Consider the following 22,953-nt stretch of genomic DNA (forward strand, 5'->3'; position numbering starts at 1 on the left):
GAAGTCCTGGCCAGGTCCCATTTGAAATGTCAACACCTGAGCACAGATGCTGAGCAGGCAGCTGGATGTGAGATTCTGGAGTCCTGGGAGCCGTGTCCAGGCTGGGGGTGCTAAACCGCAGGTCACCTGCACAGAGATGGCCTTTCAAGCCAAGAGAGCAGACGAGCTCAACAAGGGAGGGACTCCAGTGAAGCAGCCGTGGATGAGTCCTGGAGCCCCCAACATTTAAAAGTCAAGAAAACCCCCTTTTTTTTTTTTAAATCAGAATGGTCTCCACCAATTTAAGGCTTCTCTAGCCCTCAGATGTGGGTCCCTCTGCAACTTTTACCCTTCCCTCCTGCCCCAAATGTCTAGAATCGCCTCCCCCTACCCTCCTGGCAAACCCTCTCTGTCCTTCCTTCAGAGCCCCTCCACCCTCACTTCTACCCCGAAGCCTTCCCCCGCTCATGACCCATTCACGAAGGTGACAGTCCTGTCCAGGATCGGGCATCCACCTGCTCTCCTGAGCGACCCGGGCTCCTCTGCTTTTCCCTGCCCGGGTGTATGGGGAGTGTGGGGACCCATCGGTCTGTGTATTTTATGTCATCAGCTCCTGGGGGTGGCCAGGAGTCACGCCTTGTGCTGGGTGTATCATAAAGGCCACGCTCCCTGTTCCTGCCCCAGCAGCCGTAGGTGCTGAGACACCGGGTGAGGGCCCGTGCGGGTGGCTGAAATACACAAGGCTCGTCGTGTCTCCTCCCTCTGACACCACCTCCTCCGATGGCTAAGCTGTGCCCGAGACGGCGCAGGCCCGCTCACCTGAGAGCCAGAAGAGGAGGAGGAAGAGGGTCGGCAGGTGCATTTTCTCTCCGCACTGGTCCCCTCGGTTGAGGCGGTCAGCAGGAGCTCGCTACTGGCTCAGCGCCTTCATCTGCCACCTTCTGCTCTTGCTCACTCTCGCCCTGGCACTTCCTCCTTCGGTCACTTCCCACTGTGAATGAGACTAAAAGAGGAAGGAGGTGGAATGGGTGAAATTTCAAGGCAGTTAGCAATGCAAGGCGTCGGAGTGAGCATGAACAACCTTTTGAGAAATACCTCCCTGCCCGGAGCTACCACGGGTTCTCTAAAAAGGGAACTTTGGGCTCCTTCTCTGTCTTTGGGAAATCTGCAGACACAGCCCACCGGGTCTGGCCGGCCCTTACCCTTCCTTCTCCACGGTGGGCAGGCTGGGGCCTGGTGAGCCAAGCCTGATGGGCAGAATGCCCTAAACCTGGGAGTTCCAGGTGTAGCCAGGTTCCCGGGAGCCCAGAAGGCCAGGAGTTCATCAGGATTGAGGGGGCTGCAGGCCAAAGCCAGAGGAGAGATTCCCAGGCTGAGATTGGAACGAGGGGGGATGAGGAGGCTGCAGGTGCATCAAAACCAGACTGCAAAGGGAGGGTCTCCAAGAGCAGCAAGATGCAGGCAGGGCCCTAGTGGCCCAGGGGCAAGAGGGGCTTCGTCCAGAGAATGTCAGAAACTCTTATACTGCCCCCCACACGTACCAGGTGAGAGCCCACGGACACCTACACTAGCCTGAGCCTCCAGAAACATGTCAATTGTACCAGGGACTCCTCTGGGAAGAACCAGCTCGTTGCTTGTGAATATCACCCCCTCAGTGCCACCCCCACCTTATAACAGCTATTTATTGAGGTAAGAAAGAAAGGAAACGAGAGAGGAAGCCCTAGTTTTGCCTGCCTCACTCCCTTCTGACAACCATGCCCACCTTCCCTCTCCCCCCTCAGCAGGATCCCAGAGAGCCCTCAGGGAAGAGCACAGGGGTTACAAAAGCACTGGGCCTTTCTCATATTCTGCACCTGGAGCTAGTGTCACCAAGTGGCCCACACACCCTGGGACATCTTGACAAGACAGTCAGTCCTGAGGAGGAACACAACCCTCGCACCCTAATCAGGAATGAGTAAGAGTGCAGGGAGGTTATTTGCACAGAAAAACACAGCAGATGACAAGCTGTGGCTTTTCCAGGATGTGGCCAGAGGTGGCCTCTCACTTTACATATCTGCAGCCATAAAGTAATGTCAACAGTCGGAGGGTTGGGTTTGGTCAGCCCTCTGGTCTCCACTGCTTGCCCACAGGCCCTCTGCCCAGGGCATGGGTGGGGACACTGACACGCATCAGCCCTCTGCAGCAGGGAAGCCTCCGGCTTCCAGAGAAATGACCAGGAACTAAGCACAGTGGGGGCTGGCCCGATGGCTCATGCCTGTAATCCTAGCACTCTGGGAGGTCGAGACAGGCGGATCGCTCAAGGTCAGGAGTTCAAAACCAGCCTGAGCAAGTGTGAGACCCCCATCTCTACTATACATAGAAAGAAATTAATTGACCAAGTAAAAATATATAGAAAAAATTTAGCCAGGCATGGTGGCACATGCCTGTAGTCCCAGCTATCCGAGAGGCTGAGGCAGAAGGATTGCTTGAGCCCAGGAGTTTGAGGTTGCTGTGAGCTAAGCTGATGCCACAGCACTCTAGTCTGGGCAACAGAGTGAGAATCTGTCTAAAAAAAAAAAAAAAAAAAAAAAACTAAAAAATAAGAAAAGCATAGTGGGGCAGCCCTGAGGAACAAGGGTCAAGGGATAACATTTCCTCTCCTGGGCACAGGCAGCAAGGGGTGAAGAGAATGGACTACCAGAAGTCCTGCCTGTAGCCCCATCCTCATCCTCCGTCCTGGCCCCTCCCAGACACGGCCCCCCAGGGAGGATTCCCCTTTGAATCAAGGACAGAGAATTATGTGCCTGTGGGGATACAGGAGAGTTGGCTGTTCTGGGGGCCCTGTGTCCTCAAAAACCCATCTGAGGCCCTAATCCTGGCTTGGGCATTGACCTATGCCTGAGACAGTTCCCTCCCAGAGCTCCCGGGTTCCTGTCTGTGAAAGAAGGGGATCAGGCAGGTCATCTGATGCTCTTCCTGCCCTAAAGCACCCATGCATGTATGTGTATGTGTATACATGCATGTGTACGCATGTTTTGTGCATGCCCGTGTTTGTGAGAACAAGCTGTGTGTACACATGTCTGTATTGCACGTGTGTATGCTAGTGGTGTGTGTGTGCATGCGTGTGCCTGTGGATATTCAAGTACTGTAGTGCGTGGGTGTGTGTGTTGATGCATTTGTTGGGTTCTCTTGGTTACAAAGACAGAGACTTGTAAAGCAACTTCACTTGGTCACTTTGGCCTTGCAAACTACAGATGACTTTTTCAGAACCCAACCTGCTCCCAAGTGGAGAGGTTCCTGTACTGAAAGGCCAGCCGGCCTCCCCCACTCTGCAACAGAAGTTCCCCAGGAAGCTTGTTGCACGGCCCACTCGAGAATCACAAAACCAGGTGGAACCGAAGGAAGCCAAAGAACTAAAACGCCTCCCAATAGAGAAGCAACAGGAGACAGCGGCAGCCAGACTTCACAGGGACCTGGGCAGACGGTCGCTCGGAACTCAGGCCCTCGGGCTGGAGTGGCTTCACTGAGGGCTTCGCTCCGGGCTCTGCCACCAGCACCACTGGGGCTGCACTGTGCTCCCCTCCTGGGCTGCACTCAGCTTCTAGGGATTGCCCTGAAGCTGATGGAGCTTAAGCAGCACCCCTCACTTAATTAGCATCCATGCAAGACCCTGTACTGAATTTTGTATCCCTTACTTGGGGAATCCTTTTGCTTCAAAAGGGCCCCCAGACTTGTATGAGCTCCAGGCCGTGGTAGATTGATTAGCGATGCCTCCTTGGATACACACCCTTTGACTTCATAGTCCTTCTCCCGAAAACGATGGGTCTATTTCCCCACCCCTTGCACCTCTGCTTTTGCCCGGACAACACGCCCAGGCCGGCCTGCTGGACGGACTCACAGACACATGGGCAGAGCCGCGCTGCCCCAGCTGACAGCCACCAGTCCTCGAGGGCTGGGCCAGCAGCGGCTAGGTCTGCATTTGGCATGCAGTCGGTGCTCAGTAAATACTGACAGAGAATGAATAAACAAATACACCATTTTTGTTGCATTATCGTTCTGCCCCTGGCCCTGTATGCTCTGCTGAGAGACTCTGTCTAGCACAGCACCCAAAAGCAAGTCTCTGTTCTTATAAACCATAACTGTTCTCTCCGACTGCTTCTGAACCCTTCAGTTGCCCTTGAACCCAACTGTACTACATCTTTTCTACCCACTTGTGCTATGCTCCATATTTTGCATAGTTATCACATTGAATCCTCACTGCTAATCCAGAGGAAAGGTGACATTATTTCCATTTTTCAGATGAAGACATTGAGGCTCAGAGAGCAAGTAACTTGTCCAAGGTCACACAGCTAGTAAAGGGCAGAGCCAGGGTCCAAACCCGCGTCTGGCTAGTGTGAGCAAGCCATGCTGCCTCCCGCAGAGGTTGGGGCAGCCGGGGGGGGGGGGGCCGAGAACAGCTGCCCTCAGATCCAGTTCAGTGCCGACAGTGGAGAAGGAAGCCGACATCAAAGAGTTAATAAAACAGAATCCCGAAGCTGTTGTCATCAGGGTGTCCACCCCAACCAAGGTTGTTTTTAAAACAAGTTCTCCCAAAGTGAAAGAATGTTTTTATCACGAACTGAAAACTTAACGAGGCAAGTAACTGATGCCACCAACCCGGCACATTTCCCAGATCTAACGGCCCTTTTCTGCTGTCTATGGAAGGGGAAACTGGGTCTCAGCTAAGGTCTTGCCAGGAATTCAGGCAGAGGTAAAGCTTATTTCTGAGAAAAGCAGGGGTCTCCAAAGAGTGGGTGGTATTGTCTGAATGCTTGCGTCCCCCCAAAATTCGTGCACTGAACCTAATCCTCAATGTGATAGTGTTAGGAGGTGGCCTGTGGGGGGTGATTAGGTCTTGAGCCATCGTGGTGGGATTAATGCCCCTTATAAAAGAGGCGCCAGAGAGCTGCCTTGCCCCCTCCAACAAGTGAGGACACAGCGAGAAGAATCTGCCAGTGCCTTGATCTTGGACTTCCCAGCCCCCAAAACCGTGAGAAATGAATTTCTGTTGTTTATACGTTGCCCAGTCTATGGTATCTTGTTATAGAAGCTCAGATGCACTAGACCCACGGGGGGGTTAGCCCCCTGCAAGGGTGAGAAGACAAAAGGGCACTTCAATTTTCACAACAAAGCATCTGTCATCTTTGCCACCTGCTCCTCGGGTATCCAGGCACGCGATACTTGCTGAAATTAACAAAGCGGAAGAGCTGCAGTTCAGGCTCCCTCTGCCCAGAAAGTGGGATGTTTTTTTAAGCACCAATTAATGACCTAGATTTGTTTGGAGAAACAAAGCAAGCATTTGTCCAGCAACAGTTAGGTAAACACAGCATCCCTCTCCGGTTTTCCCAGAATCTCCTGGCACAATGTGCCTCCCCAGCACACATACGGGCTTTTTTCCCATAACGAAAGTAATGTATGATCATTATAGAAAAATTAAAAAATACAGATGAACACAAAGAATGCAGTTTAAATCACTTCCAGTCCTACCACACTGAGATGACTGCTGTTAAATATATGTATTCATGACCGATCTGTTGCTCTTCTGTAGAAAAGCAATTTACTCCAGGTGAAATGAATGATCACCCATGTATAAATTTACTTGACCAAATGAATTAATACACTTATTAAGGCTTTTTTTTCTTTTTGAGACAGAGTCTTGCTCTGCCACTCAGGCTGGATTGCAGTGGTGCGGTCATAGCTCACTGCAGCCTTGACCTCCTGGTCTCAAGCGATCCTCCTGCCTCAGCCTCCCAAGTAGCTGGAAATTCCTGCACATGTCACTGTGCTTGGTTTTTTATTTTTTATTTTTTGTAGACATGGGGTCTTGCTGTGTCACCCAGCCTGGTCTCAAACTCCTGGCCCCAGGTAATCATCCCCCGTCAGCCTGTCAAAGTGCTGGGATTACAGGCGTGAGCCACCACACCCAGCCTATTAGGGCTGTTTAATAAAGGAAAAATTAAAAAAGAAAAGCTGGAGGTGGGAGCCGTTGATAACGCTGGAGAGTGTGCGTGTGTGGGTGTGGGCAGGGGATTTATGGGAAATCCCTATACCTTCTGCCCAATATTGATCTGAACCGAAAACTGCTCTAAAAACTAAAGTCTATTTTTATGAAAAAAAGAAGAAAACATAGTCAATAATGCCAGCTCCGTAATACTCGCGATTATTACTTTATTTAAAAAGGTAATACAGGTCGGGCGCGGTGGCTCACGCCTCTAATCCTAGCACTCTGGGAGGCCGAGGCGGGCAGATTGCTCAAGGTCAGGAGTTCGAAACCAGCCTGAGCAAGAGCGAGACCCCGTCTCTACTATAAATAGAAAGAAATTAATTGGCCAACTAATATATATAGAAAAATTAGCCGGGCATGGTGGCGCATGCCTGTAGTCCCAGCTACCCGGGAGGCTGAGGCAGGAGGATCGCTTGAGCCCAGGAGTTTGAGGTTGCTGTGAGCTAGGCTGACACCATTGCACTCATTCTAGCCTGGGCAACAAAGTGAGACTCTGTCTCAAAAAAATAAAAAAAGGTAATACAAGTAAATGTTTTTAAAAAAAGGCAAAAAGATAAAACAAAAAGTCAAAGTCTTCACTCCGTCCCCCACCTACCCCAGAGCCTCTAAGGTAACCCTGTCGGCCTCCGTTGCTCCCCTGAGAAGAGTTTATCACACTCCAGCACACACACCTAAGTAAGGTGCACACAGGTCATCAGAGCAAGTACGTCACTCCGCCCGGCTTCTTTCACTTAATAATATAGTTTTCCCCCAAACAGTACATATAGATACACACCATTCTTTTATCATTCCTGCAGCACTGCACTCTGTGGAGAGTCTAAAATTTAGTTAACCAGCCTCTTTTTTTTTTTTTTTTGCATTCTTTGGAATTATTTGGTCACAGGAAGTTAACCAATCTCTATTGCTGAATTATCTTCTCTTGCACACACTACAGCGAGCATCCTCACACACGTGACTCGGTGCCCTTTCACAAGGAAACCATGGAATTGCTGAGTCAAAGGAATTTGCACTCGAAACCTTGATAGATGTTGTCAATCACTCGCTCAAAGGTTGTCCCGATGTATACTTCCACCAATGCTGTGTGTATGCGTGCCTGCTTCCCCAAATCTGAGCCAATATTGAGCTCATCAGCCTTTTATATAACCATTATATATTATATTATTACATCGTATCAGTCAGGGCTCTCCAGAGAGACAGAAACAGCGCAGAGGAGAGAGAGAGAGAGAGAGAGAAAGTTTGTAGGAAGGAATTGCCTTACACAACTTTAAACAACTGTGGGCTGGGAAGTCCACAATCTGTAGGGCCAGCCAGAAGGCTGGAAACTGAGGCAGGGGCTGATACTGTGCTCTTGAGGCAGAATTTCTTCATCTGTTTACTCAGGGAGACCTCAGTTTTGCTCTTAAAACCTGGGTGGGTGAGGCCCACCCAGATTACTGAAGACTTAACTGTAGATGTTAACCATGTCTACAAAATGCCTTCACAGCAACATCTAGATTAGTGTTTAATTGAGTAACTGGACTCTAGCCCAGCCGAGTTGACACATAAAACTAACCATATACACACACACCCCCAAAAAAATGCCTCTTCACATCTTTTATTCATTTTTCTATTGACGTTTTCTTCTGGGAGCTCTTTATATTACAAGGGATGTTAATCTTTGGTCTGTCATGTCTTGCAAATATTTTTCCTGTGTCATTTCTTTTTTGATTTTGTTTCTGGAACCTTCCATCAACCAAAGCATTATTATTATTTCCATGCAGCAGATCGGTCAATCTTTTTCTTTATAGCATCTGAATTTCCCGTCTTGTTAAGAAGGTCACTCAGAGCCACTTTAGGAGCCATGGTAACCACCCCATTCATCTAGGTTTTCTAAATGCTGCCCCTGAATGATGGTGTCATGGGAAAGCAGGGTACTTAGACAGCATTAGCCTGGCTCCCGCCAAGAGGCCTGCATGAAGTGTGATTTAATGTTAGGCCCCTGCTTTTATCCAGGGTCGATACAACAGCCGTAGGAAAAGCTTCACATCTTCTGCAAAATTGCAATTGCCCATTTTGTTATTCAGCGGCCCTTGCAGAAGAATCCACGTTAACAGATTCCTTGTAACGGCACATGCCAGGAGAAACACTCGTGGATGCAAAGGACTCAGGCAAAAAGTCAGACAAAAAAGCACCACACACCCCCTGGCTTCCCACTCTGTCTTTTTTTTTTTTTTTTTTTTTTGAGACAGAGTCTAGCTTTCTTGCCTAGGCTAGAGTGAGTGCCGTGGCGTCAGCCTAGCTCACAGCAACCTCAAACTCCTGGGCTCAAGCCATCCTCCTGCCTCAGCCTCCCAAGTAGCTGGGACTACAGGCACAAGCCACCATGCCCGGCTGATTTATATATATATATATTAGTTGGCCAATTAATTTCTTTCTATTTTTATGGTAGAGACGGGGTCTCGCTCAGGCTGGTTTTGAACTCCTGACCTTGAGCAATCCACCCACCTCGGCCTCCCAGAGTGCTAGGATTACAGGCGTGAGCCACCGCGCCCGGCCCCCACTCTGTCTTGACTGCCAGGAAACCTAGAACTCCACGCATGCTCGAGTGAGACAATGACCCAGTCTCGCTCTGGGGTGGGAGATTTGCCGCCCCAGCCCCGGCACGCACACACCTCCCTTTGTGCCTTTTCTCACGCATGACCTTTAAGTGCCCGCTTGCAGGTGTGGGTTTTGCTGTCCCTTTGGAAGTGGATGAGGCACAAATACAGACATGAACAAAATGACTGAAGAAGAGAGAACGAAGACGCTTGTCTAAATGTGGTTCTGTCGGAACCACAATTTATTAACGTGTTTGTAAATGCCGAGGGAAACATGAAGAGGGAAGGCACGGTGAAAAATGTGGACCTGAGATTGACATCTGGCTTCTCCAAGCAGTGAAACTGGGAGCCAAGCTAGAGGAATTTCAGGAAAAGTCCCGGCAGTTGTTGAGTGCAGAGAGACACTCTATGGCGTATCTAAGGCAATGATTTTATGCAGATCCATCCCGGACATTTGGGGGTCAGAACGAGCTTATGAATGGAGGCCCACATACCATGTGTTGCAATATCTTAACATTCCAAATCAAGCTGGAAAAAAAAAAACCTATTAAATCAAGTGTGTCTGATCTTCCCACCTGGATAAAATATCTTCCTACCAACCTGGAAGCCAGATTAGAATGTGGGATTCTCAGAAGTTCCACACCAAAATGTGTTAATAGCAGCCTAAGGGACAGCCAGCCTCCTGTCCGCAGACCCCTGTCCACAAGCTGCTCCCCTTCTCCCCACCGTCCTGCACAGCCCAATCCCCAAGGCTCTCCGGAGAACGCACGTGGGCACCTCAGGCTTCACATCCAAGCTCTGTCCACAGCCCCTGAGCACGGCCACCCCTTGGCCACGCCTCTGACCTGGGTATGAGACACTGACAGTGAGCTTGGAGCAAGTGTAGTCCATTGGGGGGATGGCCTTTAGCCGTGTGGACCCCTTGCTTCACGGGCCCAAACAGAGGAGGGGCAGGGCTAACGGAGGTCGTAGATTTGGGGGCAATAATTCAGCAATACTTGTAAATCGATCAGCTCTGAGCTCTCCGTCACGGCCCAGACAAAAAGCCCTCGGAGTCTTTGCCAACAGATTCCTGATTCTCCTGCCCCTGCCTGGAGCCAGGCTGCAGCTGAGTCCGAAACGCTGACCCCTGTGTGCACCCCTGGGCCAGTCCCCGCCGAACCAGCAAAGGGTCCCAGGAAGACAGACTGTTTCCTATGATGAGAGGAGAAAGGGATGGGAACTCTTCGCCCTAGAAGGAAAAAGGATAGAAAGGAAAATATTTAAAATCTGTCATATCCTTTAGGAAATGAATGAGGTGAACACGGCTGAACTACCCCTCACATTCTGGAATATTCTCTCTAGGAAGCACTGCTTAAAGCCTGAGGAAGTTAGATTAGAGATATAAATTATCAAAGCCACTGCACATAACAAACAAATGGAGCTCTTTAGCCCTGGAGGAAATAAAAGCTGAATAGCATTTGGTTCTGGAGGTGGGGGTGGGGTAGCCACAGTCAGGGGACGTCCAAAGTCAACATCAGGGACAAGCTCATGTTCAACACGCTCTGATACCGATTCCCGTCAATGCCGCTGTCAGAGCCGAACAGTGGCTGGGGCTAAGGCCCTGCCAATCTCTACGCTTTTATGTTTTGGTTTGTTGTTTGTTTTCTTTTACGTCTTATGTTTTTGCAAGTCCAGCTGAAGTTTGTGCCTCCAACAACCTTGAATGCTTGTCTTTGGAAAGTGGCTGCTGTCTACTTTGAAACTCAGGCATTTAACCACTCATCCATCCATCCATCCGTTCGTTCATCCGTTCGTTCATCCACTCATTGAGGGTACCAGCCTCTGGATACATGTAGAGTTCTTCTTTGTTGTTTATGATTTTCTTTCAACTATTTCACCTGAACTTCCAGGCTGACTCTCACCCCTACTTGCTCCCAGGACAGACGTCCTAGAGGAAAGTGGCCTTCCCCTCTTTCCAAAAATCTACTTGTCTTTGAAATGCTGTCCTCCCCAGGGCCTCGTCCCAAGGCCAAGTGTGAATGTTCTGCCAGATATCCTGATTTTGTTTTATTCTGTAGACTGGTTTTTGTGGACTTTCCCACACAGAAGATCTATGGACATCATGTTAGTCCTGTTCTTCCAAGGAGTAGATGTCAAAAGGGAATTAAATGTGCAAAGATTTTATTGGGGGAAAATATCTATGAGAGAAAGGGGGTGGGAGCCAGGGAGGCCATCGGACCATGATGCAGAGCGGACCTCACGTGAAGGAGAGAGGGCAGGAACGTTGAGTGGAATTGTCCTAGATCACCATGTGATCTCTGGAAAGTTCCACAAGGCTATAAGGGAGTTCTCAAGCTGAAGTTCACTGCCAGAGGGGTCCTGTGTCTCCGAGCCTGCCTCAGTGTCCCTGCCACATGCTGCCTTTGGTTGGGAATTGCCCGTGGGAAGCATGGCCTCGGAGCAAACACAATAATGGATTTCTAGGCCAGGCGTGGCGGCTCACGCCTGTAATCCTAGCACTCTGGGAGGCTGAGGCATGAGGATCGCTTGAGGTCAGGAGTTCAAGACCAGCCTGAGCAAGAGCAAGACCTTACTTATCTATACTAAAAATAAAACAGCCAGGCGTCATGGCAAGCACCTGTAGTCCCAGCTCCTGAGGCAGGAGGATGGCTTGAGCCCAGGAGTTAAAGGTTACAGTGAGCTGAGATGACCCCACCGCACTCTACCCAGGGCAACAGAATGAGACTCTTAATTAAATAAACAATGGCTTTCAGAGCATAGCAGTGGGGACCCTCAGTCACTTACACCCCGTGGTTGGAAATCTGTGAGGCACAGTCTCATGGTCACCTCAGACATTCATTGACTTGGGTTGGAACAAGACTTCCTCTGTGCCATCGCACCTTTTCAGTGACTTCAGTAGAAAATCAAGAGTTTGGTGTGTTTGTGTGTCTGTATGTGTGTCTATGTCTGAGCCTGACTTTGAGTGTAGGTGTGTTTGTATGTATATGTGTGTATATGTCTCTGTGTCTATGTATATGTGTGTGTACATGTGTTTGTCTGTGAGTATATGTGTGTCTGTGTACATGTGCACACATGTGCTTAGAAAGGACCCACGCAGGGACATCCCACCGTGGGGCTCACCCCTCTCCCTCTGCTCCCTTGCAGACCATCCTGGTGGGCGACAGTGGCGTGGGGAAGACATCTCTGCTGGTTCAGTTCGACCAGGGCAAGTTCATCCCGGGCTCCTTCTCGGCCACCGTGGGCATCGGATTCACAGTAAGCACCCGCTGGCAGTGCCAGCCCTGGGCCCGGCCCTGGCATGCCTCTGTCAGGAAGGAAACAGGTGGACGTTCACACTGGCTCATTCAAGGCGCTTCGGCGAGCCCATTCCCCAAGGTGTGGGAGAATGGTGCAGTGCCCTGGGTGGTGCAGGGGCTCCGTCCGCCTCTGACCTGAACAGGAGAGGGAGGGCAGCAGCGCCAGAACCCAGGCACGAGGAGGGATACTGGATGCACCCCCTGGCAGAAGCTATGTGTGTCTTTCAGTGGAGGAACAGCAGCCCATGGAAGCCCCCAGGGAGGCAGCCAGGGGAACAAATCCCCACCCCACCTCACTCTCCTGCCCCCCATCTCCTTCTGGGGCTCCCCACAGGCTAGACACAACTGGAAGCTAGAAAACAAAGCAATGTCTTTTTTTTTTTTTTTTTTTTTTGAGACAGAGTCTTGCTTTGTTGCCCAGGCTAGAGTGAGTGCCGTGGCGTCAGCCTAGCTCACAGCAACCTCAGACTCCTGGGCTCAAGTGATCCTGCCTCAGCCTCCCGAGTAGCTGGGACTACAGGCATGCGCCACCATGCCCGGCTAATTTTTTTTCTATATATATTAGTTGGCCAATTAATTTCTTTCTATTTATAGTAGAGATGGGGTCTCACTCTTGCTCAGGCTGGTTTCGAACTCCTGACCTCGAGCAATCCACCTGCCTTGGCCTCCCAGAGTGCTAGGATTACAGGCGTGAGCCACCGTGCCAGGCCAGTAAAGCAATTTCTTGACACAGATTGTTTGGGTCAGCCCTCCAAGGCTGGAAGAACCTGGGAGGACAAAGGGATGACAACGTTTTAAGCACAGTCCAAACTTAGGGTTGTCACATGGGTCCTCCCTAGGGAGCTGGCAGGCTGAGGGTGAAAGTTTGTTTCCAGCCCCGGCCCAGCACAGCGGATGACTCGGGTTGAGGAAGCAGAGTGTCCCCAAGCTGGTCCTGCCCACAGCCCCCGTGCTGCCCAAGGAGTCCCTGCTCTGCACACCTCCCGTCTCCCTCCACTGTCACCGAGTCTGAGGCTGCTCTCCACTGCCCTTGAGTTGTGGGAAGACCCCAGGGGAGGGCTTTGTTCCTCTCTCGGACCATGACAAGAGGAGAGGGGCCTTCCGTTGGGTCTCCAGAATCCTGGCATCCGGATATGAGCAACATGGTGTCTGCGAGCCCCTGGGACTCGGAGCACAGGGCCTGTGAGATCACACTCGGGGCCGGGGCACAGCAGTGCCACACTGGTGAGAAGACAGAGAAGGAAACCCAGAGATTGGGCTTTTTCATGGGGTCACAGCAAGGAACGCAGGGTCCGGGACGGACATGGCTTCTGGGTGACTGTCTAGGAGGTGAATCAGAAGTGCCAGCTTGGCTGGGGTGTGTTCCAGGGCTTCTCCCCCGACTGGGACCAACGGGGCTCCCAGGGAGTGCCGGTGTGGGGCAGGTCTGAGTCCCAGGAGGCTAAGGCTGCCCTGCAAATCCGTGAGGTCTTGGACCAGGCTGCTGGGATGTGAACCCGGATGTCCTGGTGTCAGGCATCACCTCCTCCCCAAGCCCAGGCCCAGCCTGACCCTCACGGTCCCACCACGGCTCCTCACGCATCCATCCTTCCACCTGCCTGGTGTGGAGGCAGAGAGTGGGCTGCGTTTGGGTGTCAAACTCTGAGTCACACTGCACAGACCACAGGGCTGGGATCTGCAAAGTTTGCCACTTGCTGGGCAAAATCTCTGAGAAAAAAGAAAGTGTAGTGTCAAACTGAGCGCCCAACACAGCCTGAGACAGGACAGGCTGGGCTCTCCCGCCGTGCTTGGGATGGGCCTTCCAGAAGCTCAGCTGCCTGCTCGGCACCTGTCAGTACCCCGAGACCCAGCTGCAAAACGCTTACCAATCTGTCCTTCACACAGAGGTTTGAAATACCACACCTAGCCGACAACTGGCAGTGCCCTGTGGCTGGCCCTGTCTGTGGCCCGAACTCCTGTGCGATGTGCACTGAAGCAGAAGGGGCTCAGGGACGGAGCCAGAGGCGAGTGTGGGACTGCCTGGGTGTGCCCTCACCCCAGAAACCACCAGGCCCATTGCCTTCTGGAAGCAGGGCCTGCCCGAGTCCTATGTAGACGCCTCTCAAATCAAGGTCTTCCCCAAATTCTCCATCACCAGCACATCGATTCAGTTTACCGGGGCACTGGCTGGTCCACACTGCAATCTGCCCAGCCGGCCCCTCCCTTCCTGGTTCAGGTCACCTTGTTACGTCTTACCTCCATTTCCCCCAAATTCTCCAGTCTTGCCTAAATACTGCTGCAAAGTTCATCTTCCAAAAGCCTTGCTCTGCTCACACCTGCCTGCAACCTTCGGTGTCTCGGCATTGCTCTCCAAATAACGTCTAATGCTTTCACCTGCTGGTCAAGGGGTCGCACAGTTTAGGCCAGTAGTTTTCAAACGCTCGTTCAGTGCACATAAGAGCGTCGGGGGGAGCTTGTCTGAAATGCGGACTCTGAGCGCACTCACGCACATGCCACTTCATGCAGCTGGGCTGGGGACCCAGAATCTGCGATCTGACACGTACCTGGGGGCTCTGACGCAGGTGGCCCACACGCTGCATTTTCTGAACCTAAGTTTAGGCCTCATCCCTCCAGCCTCTGTCCTAGTCTCCCCTCCATCCCTTGCCCCTGCCCCACTGCAGCCCAGCTCTGGGGTTTCCTTCCAGCCACCGGGATGACAGGGACATCTCCTGGGCAGCATGCAAGGGCCCTCCACCGAGTAAGCATGAGGGTTTCATGTGGCACTCAGTGCTCCCCCGTCAGCACGGCGTGTGATGTGTGCGTGTGGTCTGTGCTCGGGAGCACCGGGGTATCTTCTGGGGGCGATGCGGAGCCTGTGTGCATTTCAGATTTGGGGGTGACAAGAGGTACTGGTGTAATTTACGGGATGATGTGTACATTTGGTGACGGTGTGAGGTGTGGGGTCACTTTGAGGGGCATGTGTTTGTGCAGGGATGTGACATGTGTGTGTCGATGGAGGGATGAGAACTGTCTGTAACTGTGATGTTAGTGACAAGTGCGTGTACATTTGGGCTGGAGTGAGGTGTGTATGTTTGGGGGTTGTGTACGACATTGGGTGTGCGGTAGGATGTAAGGCATGTGTGTATTTGTGGCATGAGGTGTGTGCCTGTGGCATAATATGAGGTGTGTGATCCCACAGCCCGCCCCTCTCCTGCACGGCCCCAACTCCGACCATCCCTGACCCCCCACTCGCTTCTGACTCACCCAAGGCTGCCCTTGAGCACACCGCAGGACATTACAGTGGCCGTGGGGACAGCGTGTGCACACTTTGTGTATGACACTGCCCACACGCTGCAGACCCAGCGGGCCAGACAGGCGTGGCCCAGAGGAAAGCCCGCCACGCCAATCCCCGTGATCATGGACTTCCTCCCCCAGCCAGATGAGTCCCCCCAGACTCAGCACACGAAGCAGCGCAGCCGGAGTGCTTTTATTCCTCTGCTAGTGCGAAGAGGGTCTTGGTGGCGCCAATGACATAAACCACAGTAGAGGACAGAAGTCTGGAATCAAGTTAGCAAGGCCACGCTCTCTCCAAAGGCAATCCTCGGCACTCCTCAGCTTGGAGACGCGTTGCTCCCGTCTCTGTCTTCACTCACCTGTCCTCTCCCTCTGGGTCTCTCTTCTCTTGTTATGACATTGTCATATTGAGATAAGGACCCACCCTACTCCAGTATGACCTCATCTTAATGACATCTGCAATGTCCTTTCTAAATAAGGAACATTCTGAGGATTGGCGGTTAGGACTGCAACATATCTTTCGAGGGACATGATTTAACCCACAACTCCATGGTTTACAGCAGAAAGCAAGCAAAGGGCATGTGACTGTCCCTCTCTCGTTTGTCCCCTGCCACTGCCTTCTTGCACTGAAAACCTTCAGCCCTGCAGGGATCCCGTGTTAGCCCTCTGGAGCCCGGGAGCCCAGGGCACTGAGCAGCCCAGGGTGTCATTTGCAGCAAGAGCCCCTGGCACCCAGATAGCAACCTACAACCTGCATCTGCAAGGCGCTGCGCAGCTTCCACACTCCCGTCTGTGCTCCCTGTGTGAGTCCCACCCTGTGCTCACCCACCAGAAGACGTGACCCCATCTCCTTGCTCTATGAGAAGTCACCTCTGTCCCCACTCTTGGCTCTTCTCCCAGCTGCCAGAAAATAGCTCCAGCTGATGCCAGAAAATCCAGGGCTTTGTGTACACAAAGTCAGCCTGGTGTACACAAAGTCAGTCTCCACGAGGCCACACCTGCCCCGTGCCCCTCACCCTCACACCTGGAAGTGCAGGTGCCCCTTCCCTCCCCTCCCTACACACCCCTGAAACAGTCCCTTTGCAACCTACCCCTAGACCCCCATTCCTTTATAACCTGGAGGTGCTTGTATGGAATGTTGAGATTGGGGTAACTGAATGGTTGGCCCAGGCCACAGAGCCCCGAAACTCTGTTACCAGCAACCCCAGACACACGGAAGGTGGGGAGCACCTTCCGTTGCCAGGAGCTGCAGGGTTCCTGGGGTATCCGGCGGCACCTTTGCTCAAATGATCCACAGCCTCATGAATTCACTGGGCACCTACTCCCTGCCAGGGTGAGGGCCACAAGTGAATAAGGCTGGCCCTGCCTTCCGCAGCCCTCGATTGGGAGGTGTGTGCTGCGAAGCCCACCTGTGAGTGAAGGCTCTCGCATGGTGGGACATTTTGGGCGCAGCCCACCAGGTCAGGGAGAAATGAACTGAAGGGTCAAAGTCCCAGCACCAACCAGAGGCCACGAAAACAACCCAGTGCAAATGCGCCGCACAGTATCAGTTGGCAAACAAAACTATATTGAGACGAGCGTGGGCTGGGGTGCATTAGCAAAAGCGAAACTGCCTGGCCGCCGCTGCGCAGAATGCACGCCTTGTCTCTAACCGCCGCGCCCCAGGGGCGTCCCTGCTCCGGGCCGGGGCCACCTGTTGCGGCCAGCTGCCCGGAGCTCGGGCGCCGCCTGCCGGCCACACTGCGCACGGCAGCGGGAACCCTGCAACCCGGCGGGGCCTCCCGGGCCCGCACCCCCCGATGGGCACCTAAGCCAGCGGCTGGCAACCCTGGGGGGCAGGTCCCGGGTTGGATTTGGCCCATGCCCTAAGAGCGCGGAGCCGGGCCAGCATTGCTCAGGGAGTGCGCCCTCCCCCGGCGCGGGCCCTACGGTTCTGCGCGCCCTCGCGGGACATCTCTCTCCAGGCCGCGTCGTCGAGGGGTTGGCGGGACAGAGGGAGGAGCCTGTGCGGGCCCGGGTCGGCGGCGGGGAGGAGGGAGTGGGTGGAGCCCGGGGCGGGGCGCTTGCCGCGCGCTCCCTCGCCGGCCCGCGGGCCCAGCTCACCTCTCGTCCAGGGACATGACGGGCACGCCTGGCGCCGCGGCCGCCCGGGATGGCGAGGCCCCCTTGTGCTCCCCGCCCTGCTGTCCGAGCTATGATCTCACGGGCAAGGTGGGTCCAGCGCCGGTGACACCCGCGCCGGCTCCGAATGTCACCCCTCCCCGCGTCCCTTTCCGTGAGACCCCGGCTCGCGCCCTCTCCTGGCTGCGTCTGGGTGGGCTCAGCCCTTCCCCCAGGCAGCCGGGTCTCTCCCAGGAGGGAGGGAGGGAGGGTGAGGACATCAGACCCTGGGCCGGTCCCAACCTCTGGGGACCTGGATGGCTCAGTGGGGGCGGGGCGAGGAATATCGGAAAGACTGAGCGACACCCACCCCGCGGACCCCAACTTAGCTTTCTTCTGCCACGCTCTGGCCAGTCCGCGCCCCCGGGACCCCCAGGCTTCGTGGTTAGGGTTAAGTGCACAATCCCCCTGGGCACAGGCTAGGACAGTGCTAGGAAATGGGGCTGCCTGGAGACGCAGGGAGGACGCCCCCGGCGGCGCACAACTCCGGGTTAATGCCCTTTTCCGAGCTACGCTGAGCTCTGACATCGTTTTAAGGCCTTAGGTACCCCCAGCTGCCCCCAATCCTACCCCTTCCCTCTCCACCCCCTCCAAGCACTGCCTCCCAGCAACACCTTCCTCCCAGGGAGCCCCTCCTTCCAGAAGGATGCTGCTAGCTGGCATGCAGGCCCACCTGGGAATTTTTAGAACCTGAGAAAGATCTCAGCGATTAGTCACAACATCCTGCACCTGGAAAAACTGTAAGGCGGCTCTCTGGGGCTTGTCCCCTCTGCCCTGTAGGGAAGCAGGTGGGGGCGGCAGTGCACACTGGTCCTTCTCTTTCCACCTGTGCCCCTGCAGTGAGCAGGTACCAGAAACTCTGAAAGAGACGCTGAGGGGCCCAGAGCTTCCACTATTCCTCAGAGTGGAGGAGCCAGGGTTGGCCTGGATCTTGCTGCATGGCCTCTTTCTGTGCCTTGGTTTCCTCCCCCACCCAAGGGGTCACTCTTGCTGGGAGCCTTGTCCTCCACCCCACTGTTTCAGGGGAAGCCACTCTGCAAGTCACCCGCCCAGAGCCAGAGCCGTTGAGATAAGCCTCCTGTGTGGGCTTGTGGCAGGAAATAGTCCCCTGCGCCATCAGGGGAGGGGGAGCTGCTGATGGCCAGCCCCCTGGCCGATGGGGATGGCCTGACCTTGTTGCCCTGCAAACCAGCTGGGCTGTTTGCCTAGGAGGCGGTGAGGCTGGCCAGGGCTGTTTGTTTGTGTTTGGTGGAATTGCACCAGCATCGTTTGCTCAAGGCAGCTGTGATCTGTAAAGTACACAGGCATTGGCTCTCCCTCCCTCCTTTCCCCCCTGGGGCTGGGACCCAGGAACCAGAGAGGAGTGCAGCCTTCAGAGGGCTCCCTGTCCCCCACCCCTTCATCTGTCCCTTGGCCAAGCAGCATTATAGGAGAGCTGGCCCCTAGGTCTGCCCCTAGGGCAGTCTGAGAGGAGTCTGGTGGGAGCTACTTGGACCAGACTGGGGGGATGGGGGCCACAGGCAGGCAGTACCCACCCCTGGGCCACTCTTCCCTGAGTCTTAGGTGGTTCACGGCAACATTATTAGCCCTAGCCATTAACGGATCTAGAAAGGCCTCCAAGAAATTGTCCCTGGGCCCTTCTACTTTCTGTGGAAACCATGCCCCAGACAGGTTAAGGAATATTCCCAGAGTCACACAGTAGGCCATTTACAAACCAGGACCCTCCAAACACCTTCTGCTCAGCCCCTTGCCTCTCCACCAAAGTTAGCAAAGCCCAGTACCCCATGCCCACAGCAGGAAAGCCTTTGAGCTCCATTGTCAAGTTAAGAACCTCAAAAAGAATTCAAACCTAGTCCCTGCTCAAAATTCCAGCAATAGGTCTAGACCCCTCTTCCCAAAACTTGGGGAATGGCTGGACAAAGGGCTCTTCTCCACCATTCCTGCATGTTCCCTAGAGAAGATGAACAGACCCTAGCCAGATGATGGGGAGGACCCTACCCCACCTCCACATGTGGCCTCCTGGGGATGACAATCTGCAGTCCTTTGTCCCACTTGGGGGGGTTCTACTGAAAGAACTTCAGGCTAAACATCTCCCCACTTCAGTACAGATTTCAACCTTCCCTAATTCATGCAGCCCTGTTATAAACATAAAATGTCATTAGAAACGTCCAAATAAATGTCCTGACACCCCAAACAAAACAAATAATAGTAATTCTAGATATACAAATGACAGTGCTCCGCCCCAGCAAATGCTGAGAGACTCCCCTGGGTGGGAATCCCTGTCTAAGGTCTAATGCTCCCCTTTCCGGTCAGCCCAGCCCACACGTGTCCATGAGGGGCACGCACACACAGGGACGCCATCCTTGCACAGTGGGCAAATGTGCCCGGAGGCTAGACCACACAAATGTGCTGGTTCTCTGGTGCCACAGAGCATACCTGGGGACTCACTCATGGTGAGGTCTCAACTAGAGCTTCCAGGAAATTGGATGCGGACAGGGGTGCAGAGGGAAAGCCTGGGAGGCCGAGCCAGGCGGCGTGGAGAGGAGAGGCAGGGGGGAGGCGGCGGTAGGCTTTCTGCAAGCAGAGCCCCTGGTGCCATCAGCATCCTTCCCCAGCCCTCTGTCCCCCTCTGGTCCTCTTTCCAGGTGTCTCTCCCTGGAATCCCAGAAGCTCCCCCATCCCCATTAACTGCCTCTGCCCCATCTCCTAGGTGATGCTTCTGGGAGACTCGGGCGTCGGCAAAACCTGTTTCCTGATCCAATTCAAAGACGGGGCCTTCCTGTCCGGGACCTTCATAGCCACCGTCGGCATTGACTTCAGGGTGAGGTGGCTGCAGGCTCCTCCTTCAGGCAGCGAGCCAGGGCGGTGGCTCAGGCACAGGGGCTGCCCTCTCCTGGCCCACCCTGGCTCCTGAGGACTCCTGTGGCTCACTGCCTGGGGGGTACCAGGGGTGCTCCCCCTGAGACCACAGAGGTGGCCAGAAGGAATCTGGGCAGGTCTGGCTCCTTGCCCACCTGCAGGATGCAAAAAATGAGACTAAGTCTTCCTTTTCCTCCATCCTGGGGTATTGCCCCCGAGCAGGGCAGCCACCTCCACAGCATAGCTGAGCTTCTTGGCCCTCAGAGCCCCTTGCCCATTGCCCCCTGAGCCGGGCGTCTTTGGCAAGGCCTCAATCAGTATTTCTAGAGTTCCCGGGAGGCACGGCACTGCTCTGGGTTTATGAGCTGGGCTGGCCACGTGGGGAGAGAGCAGCTGACCAGGGTCCCTCCATCTCACCTTAGTGGCTCCATCTCACAAGTCCGCATCAGGGTTGCCAAGCGCTGCACACCCAAAGGGGCCAGGAGAGAGCGGGTCTAACCCTAGCAGAGCGGCTATGTGGCTTCCAGTGGGTGGAGGTGAAGCTTCTTTGCTGAGAGAGTTGGCGGCTACAAGATAGGTGATCCTGCAGACCTGGTCTCCGCGGCCCCCAGCACCTCACCTCTAAGGACATGGTCACAGGCCCGAGGCTGAGCTCTGGGAGAGGAAGGCCAAAGCCAGGAAGGGCAGGGCCCTGTGCTGCCTGCTGAGCCCTGGAGAGAGCCAGGAAGTTTCTCGGGCTCCCCTTGCCCTGCCGTGCTGTGAGAAGAGCAGATGCAGTCCCCAGGAGAGACACCCCCACGCTGGAAGCGTCTGGGGACAGGGTCCCTGGTGGCCTGGTGGGGTGATCTGGCTGGAGACGTCTCTGGGGCATGCTGCACCCCCTCTAGGCCTGGAGAGGGACCTGCACTGCCTGGGATGTTTGCAGAGCTCTGGAGCCAAGCCTCTCCTGCCCTCCCCACTCTGCCTTTTTCTCTTTCAGAACAAGGTGGTGACCGTGGATGGCATGAGGGTGAAGCTGCAGGTGAGACCAGAGGGTGAGACAGGGGCCGGGGTGGAGGCTCCTCACCCCGAGCCACAGGAGGCCTGCAGCCCTGCCCTCGGCCTGGGGTAATTTCCTGTGGGGCCCTCAAGAGAGGAAATGGCTTTTGTTTGATGTCTGCAGAAAAGGCAGTTCCCAGGCACCCTCTCTTTTATCAAAGGCAGCTCAAAATGCCTTCAGACAAGCTTAGCCCCCCTCCACCTCCTCTGCAGTTTCCGCAGAGGGCCGCCTCTGCTCTAGGAGGCTGGACACCCTCAACCCCTGGGCTCTGACCGAGCTTGAGAACAGCGTCCGAGAGGTCTTCGGGCGCTCAGCAGCCCATGAGAACTTAAAGAAGGAAACAGCCCCACCTTCCCACAGGCATCTCATACAACAACATGGGTACCCTCCACCCAGCACAGTCCCTGCACCCTGCCTCCTTCCAACTATCTCTCCATCCCTTCTCAGATCTGGGACACCGCCGGGCAGGAGCGGTTCCGCAGCGTCACCCATGCTTATTACAGAGACGCCCAGGGTAAGTCCCTCACGCCCGCCAACCCCTACTGCGGCCCCCTAGTGGCATCCATGCTGCTGCCTAAGTCCCCTCTGATCCCTCTGCCCCTCCAGCCTTGCTCCTGCTCTACGACATCACCAACAAAGCTTCCTTTGACAACATCAGGGTAGGTCCTCCCTTCCCCTGGCTCCTGCCCACTCACAGCCCAGGCAGGGCCTGTGCCGGCTGGGATTGCTTCCCGCTCTGTGGGGAGGAGGAGGAGCGTAGAATCCTGCCACCTTCTTAAAAACACCTAGCTGTGACTCACAGTCATATCCGCTGCTGAGTGTTTGATGGCCACGTGGGCACCAAGGCCAAGCAGGCTGTTGTGACCTATGGCACCTGCATAGCCCTGTGATTCAGGAGTGTGTTTCACGTCAAGGTGTTCAGAACAGCCTCAGCTCTACCCTGGACAGCTACCCACAGAGACCAAGGGCAGAGACCAACCAGAAAAGTCTACACGTGCATCCAGCACAAGCTTCAAAAAAGTAACTTGGGCAGACGTAGAGTGAGTGGCTGCATCCTCACAAGAAAACTATTAGAGAGTAGATACAATAATTGAATGAATTCAAGCACCAACTTTGTGTACAACATTGTATAGGTTCCGTGTGCTCCCTAACCTCAGGGACAGTTTTCTGGGGGAATAAGACACATAGCTATAAAAAGGATGGAAAATCCATGGCGCTCTTACTGCCGATTCCAACCCCTTACTCACAGCAGACATCACGAATCAATCACTGTACTTTTGATTGCTGAACCCTTCTGCAGTGTTAGAATCCTTGGCAGGGCACTTCAGGGTGACACTGGTAACACACCGACTGATTTGTGACGTAAAGTCTCCATGCCATCTCTATCTGCCATAAAATTGGGAGTTGTGCTGATTGGAGTAGGGCGATAATCAAGGAAGGACACCCAGGACTGGAGAGGGCACACGAAGGCACAGATGAGAGAATGCACAGGGCATCTTGTTCAGGGGTAGTGAGTAGCTGAGCAGAATCAAACAGGCCAGAAGAAGAAAGAGGGAGAGGGAGAAGAATGGCGGCCCTGTCCTCAGCCTCGGCCTGGCTCAGCACGCCTCTCCTGCAGGCCTGGCTCACTGAGATCCATGAGTGTGCCCAGAGGGACGTGGTGATCATGCTGCTAGGCAACAAGGTGAGTGGCTCCACAGCAGGGCCAGCCCAGCCCTGCACCTCCTCTCCCTTGGCCACAACATC

General features: G+C 54.1%; 2 protein-coding genes across 8 annotated transcripts in view; one reads left to right on the forward strand and one right to left on the reverse strand.

The window, feature by feature from the left end:
• Positions 1-981, reverse strand: part of LOC105878908 (CMRF35-like molecule 1) — a 78,429-nt gene extending 77,448 nt beyond the window's left edge. For 2 of the 6 annotated variants that reach the window (XM_075994725.1, XM_012778737.2), the window contains exon 1: positions 799-976. In XM_075994725.1, the coding sequence (XP_075850840.1) occupies positions 799-841 (43 nt within the window). In that variant the 5' untranslated portion in view covers positions 842-976. Of the gene's footprint in view, positions 1-798 lie in introns of all 6 variants that reach the window. The other 4 variants (XM_075994726.1, XM_075994723.1, XM_075994729.1 and 1 more) reach the window with 4 other exon arrangements.
• RAB37 (RAB37, member RAS oncogene family) overlaps positions 1-22,953 on the forward strand; it is a 66,135-nt gene that overhangs the window by 40,579 nt on the left and 2,603 nt on the right. The window contains exons 1-6 of one of the 2 annotated variants that reach the window (XM_012778738.3): positions 17,219-17,360; positions 20,020-20,130; positions 21,148-21,189; positions 21,655-21,721; positions 21,814-21,866; positions 22,826-22,891. In XM_012778738.3, coding sequence (XP_012634192.1) covers positions 17,268-17,360; positions 20,020-20,130; positions 21,148-21,189; positions 21,655-21,721; positions 21,814-21,866; positions 22,826-22,891 — 432 coding nt within the window. In that variant the 5' untranslated portion in view covers positions 17,219-17,267. Of the gene's footprint in view, positions 1-11,724; positions 11,836-17,218; positions 17,361-20,019; positions 20,131-21,147; positions 21,190-21,654; positions 21,722-21,813; positions 21,867-22,825; positions 22,892-22,953 lie in introns of those variants that run through there. The other variant, XM_020281286.2, reaches the window with a different exon arrangement.

This window comes from Microcebus murinus, chromosome 18 (assembly GCF_040939455.1).
Source record: "Microcebus murinus isolate Inina chromosome 18, M.murinus_Inina_mat1.0, whole genome shotgun sequence".
Classification (NCBI taxonomy): domain Eukaryota; kingdom Metazoa; phylum Chordata; class Mammalia; order Primates; family Cheirogaleidae; genus Microcebus; species Microcebus murinus.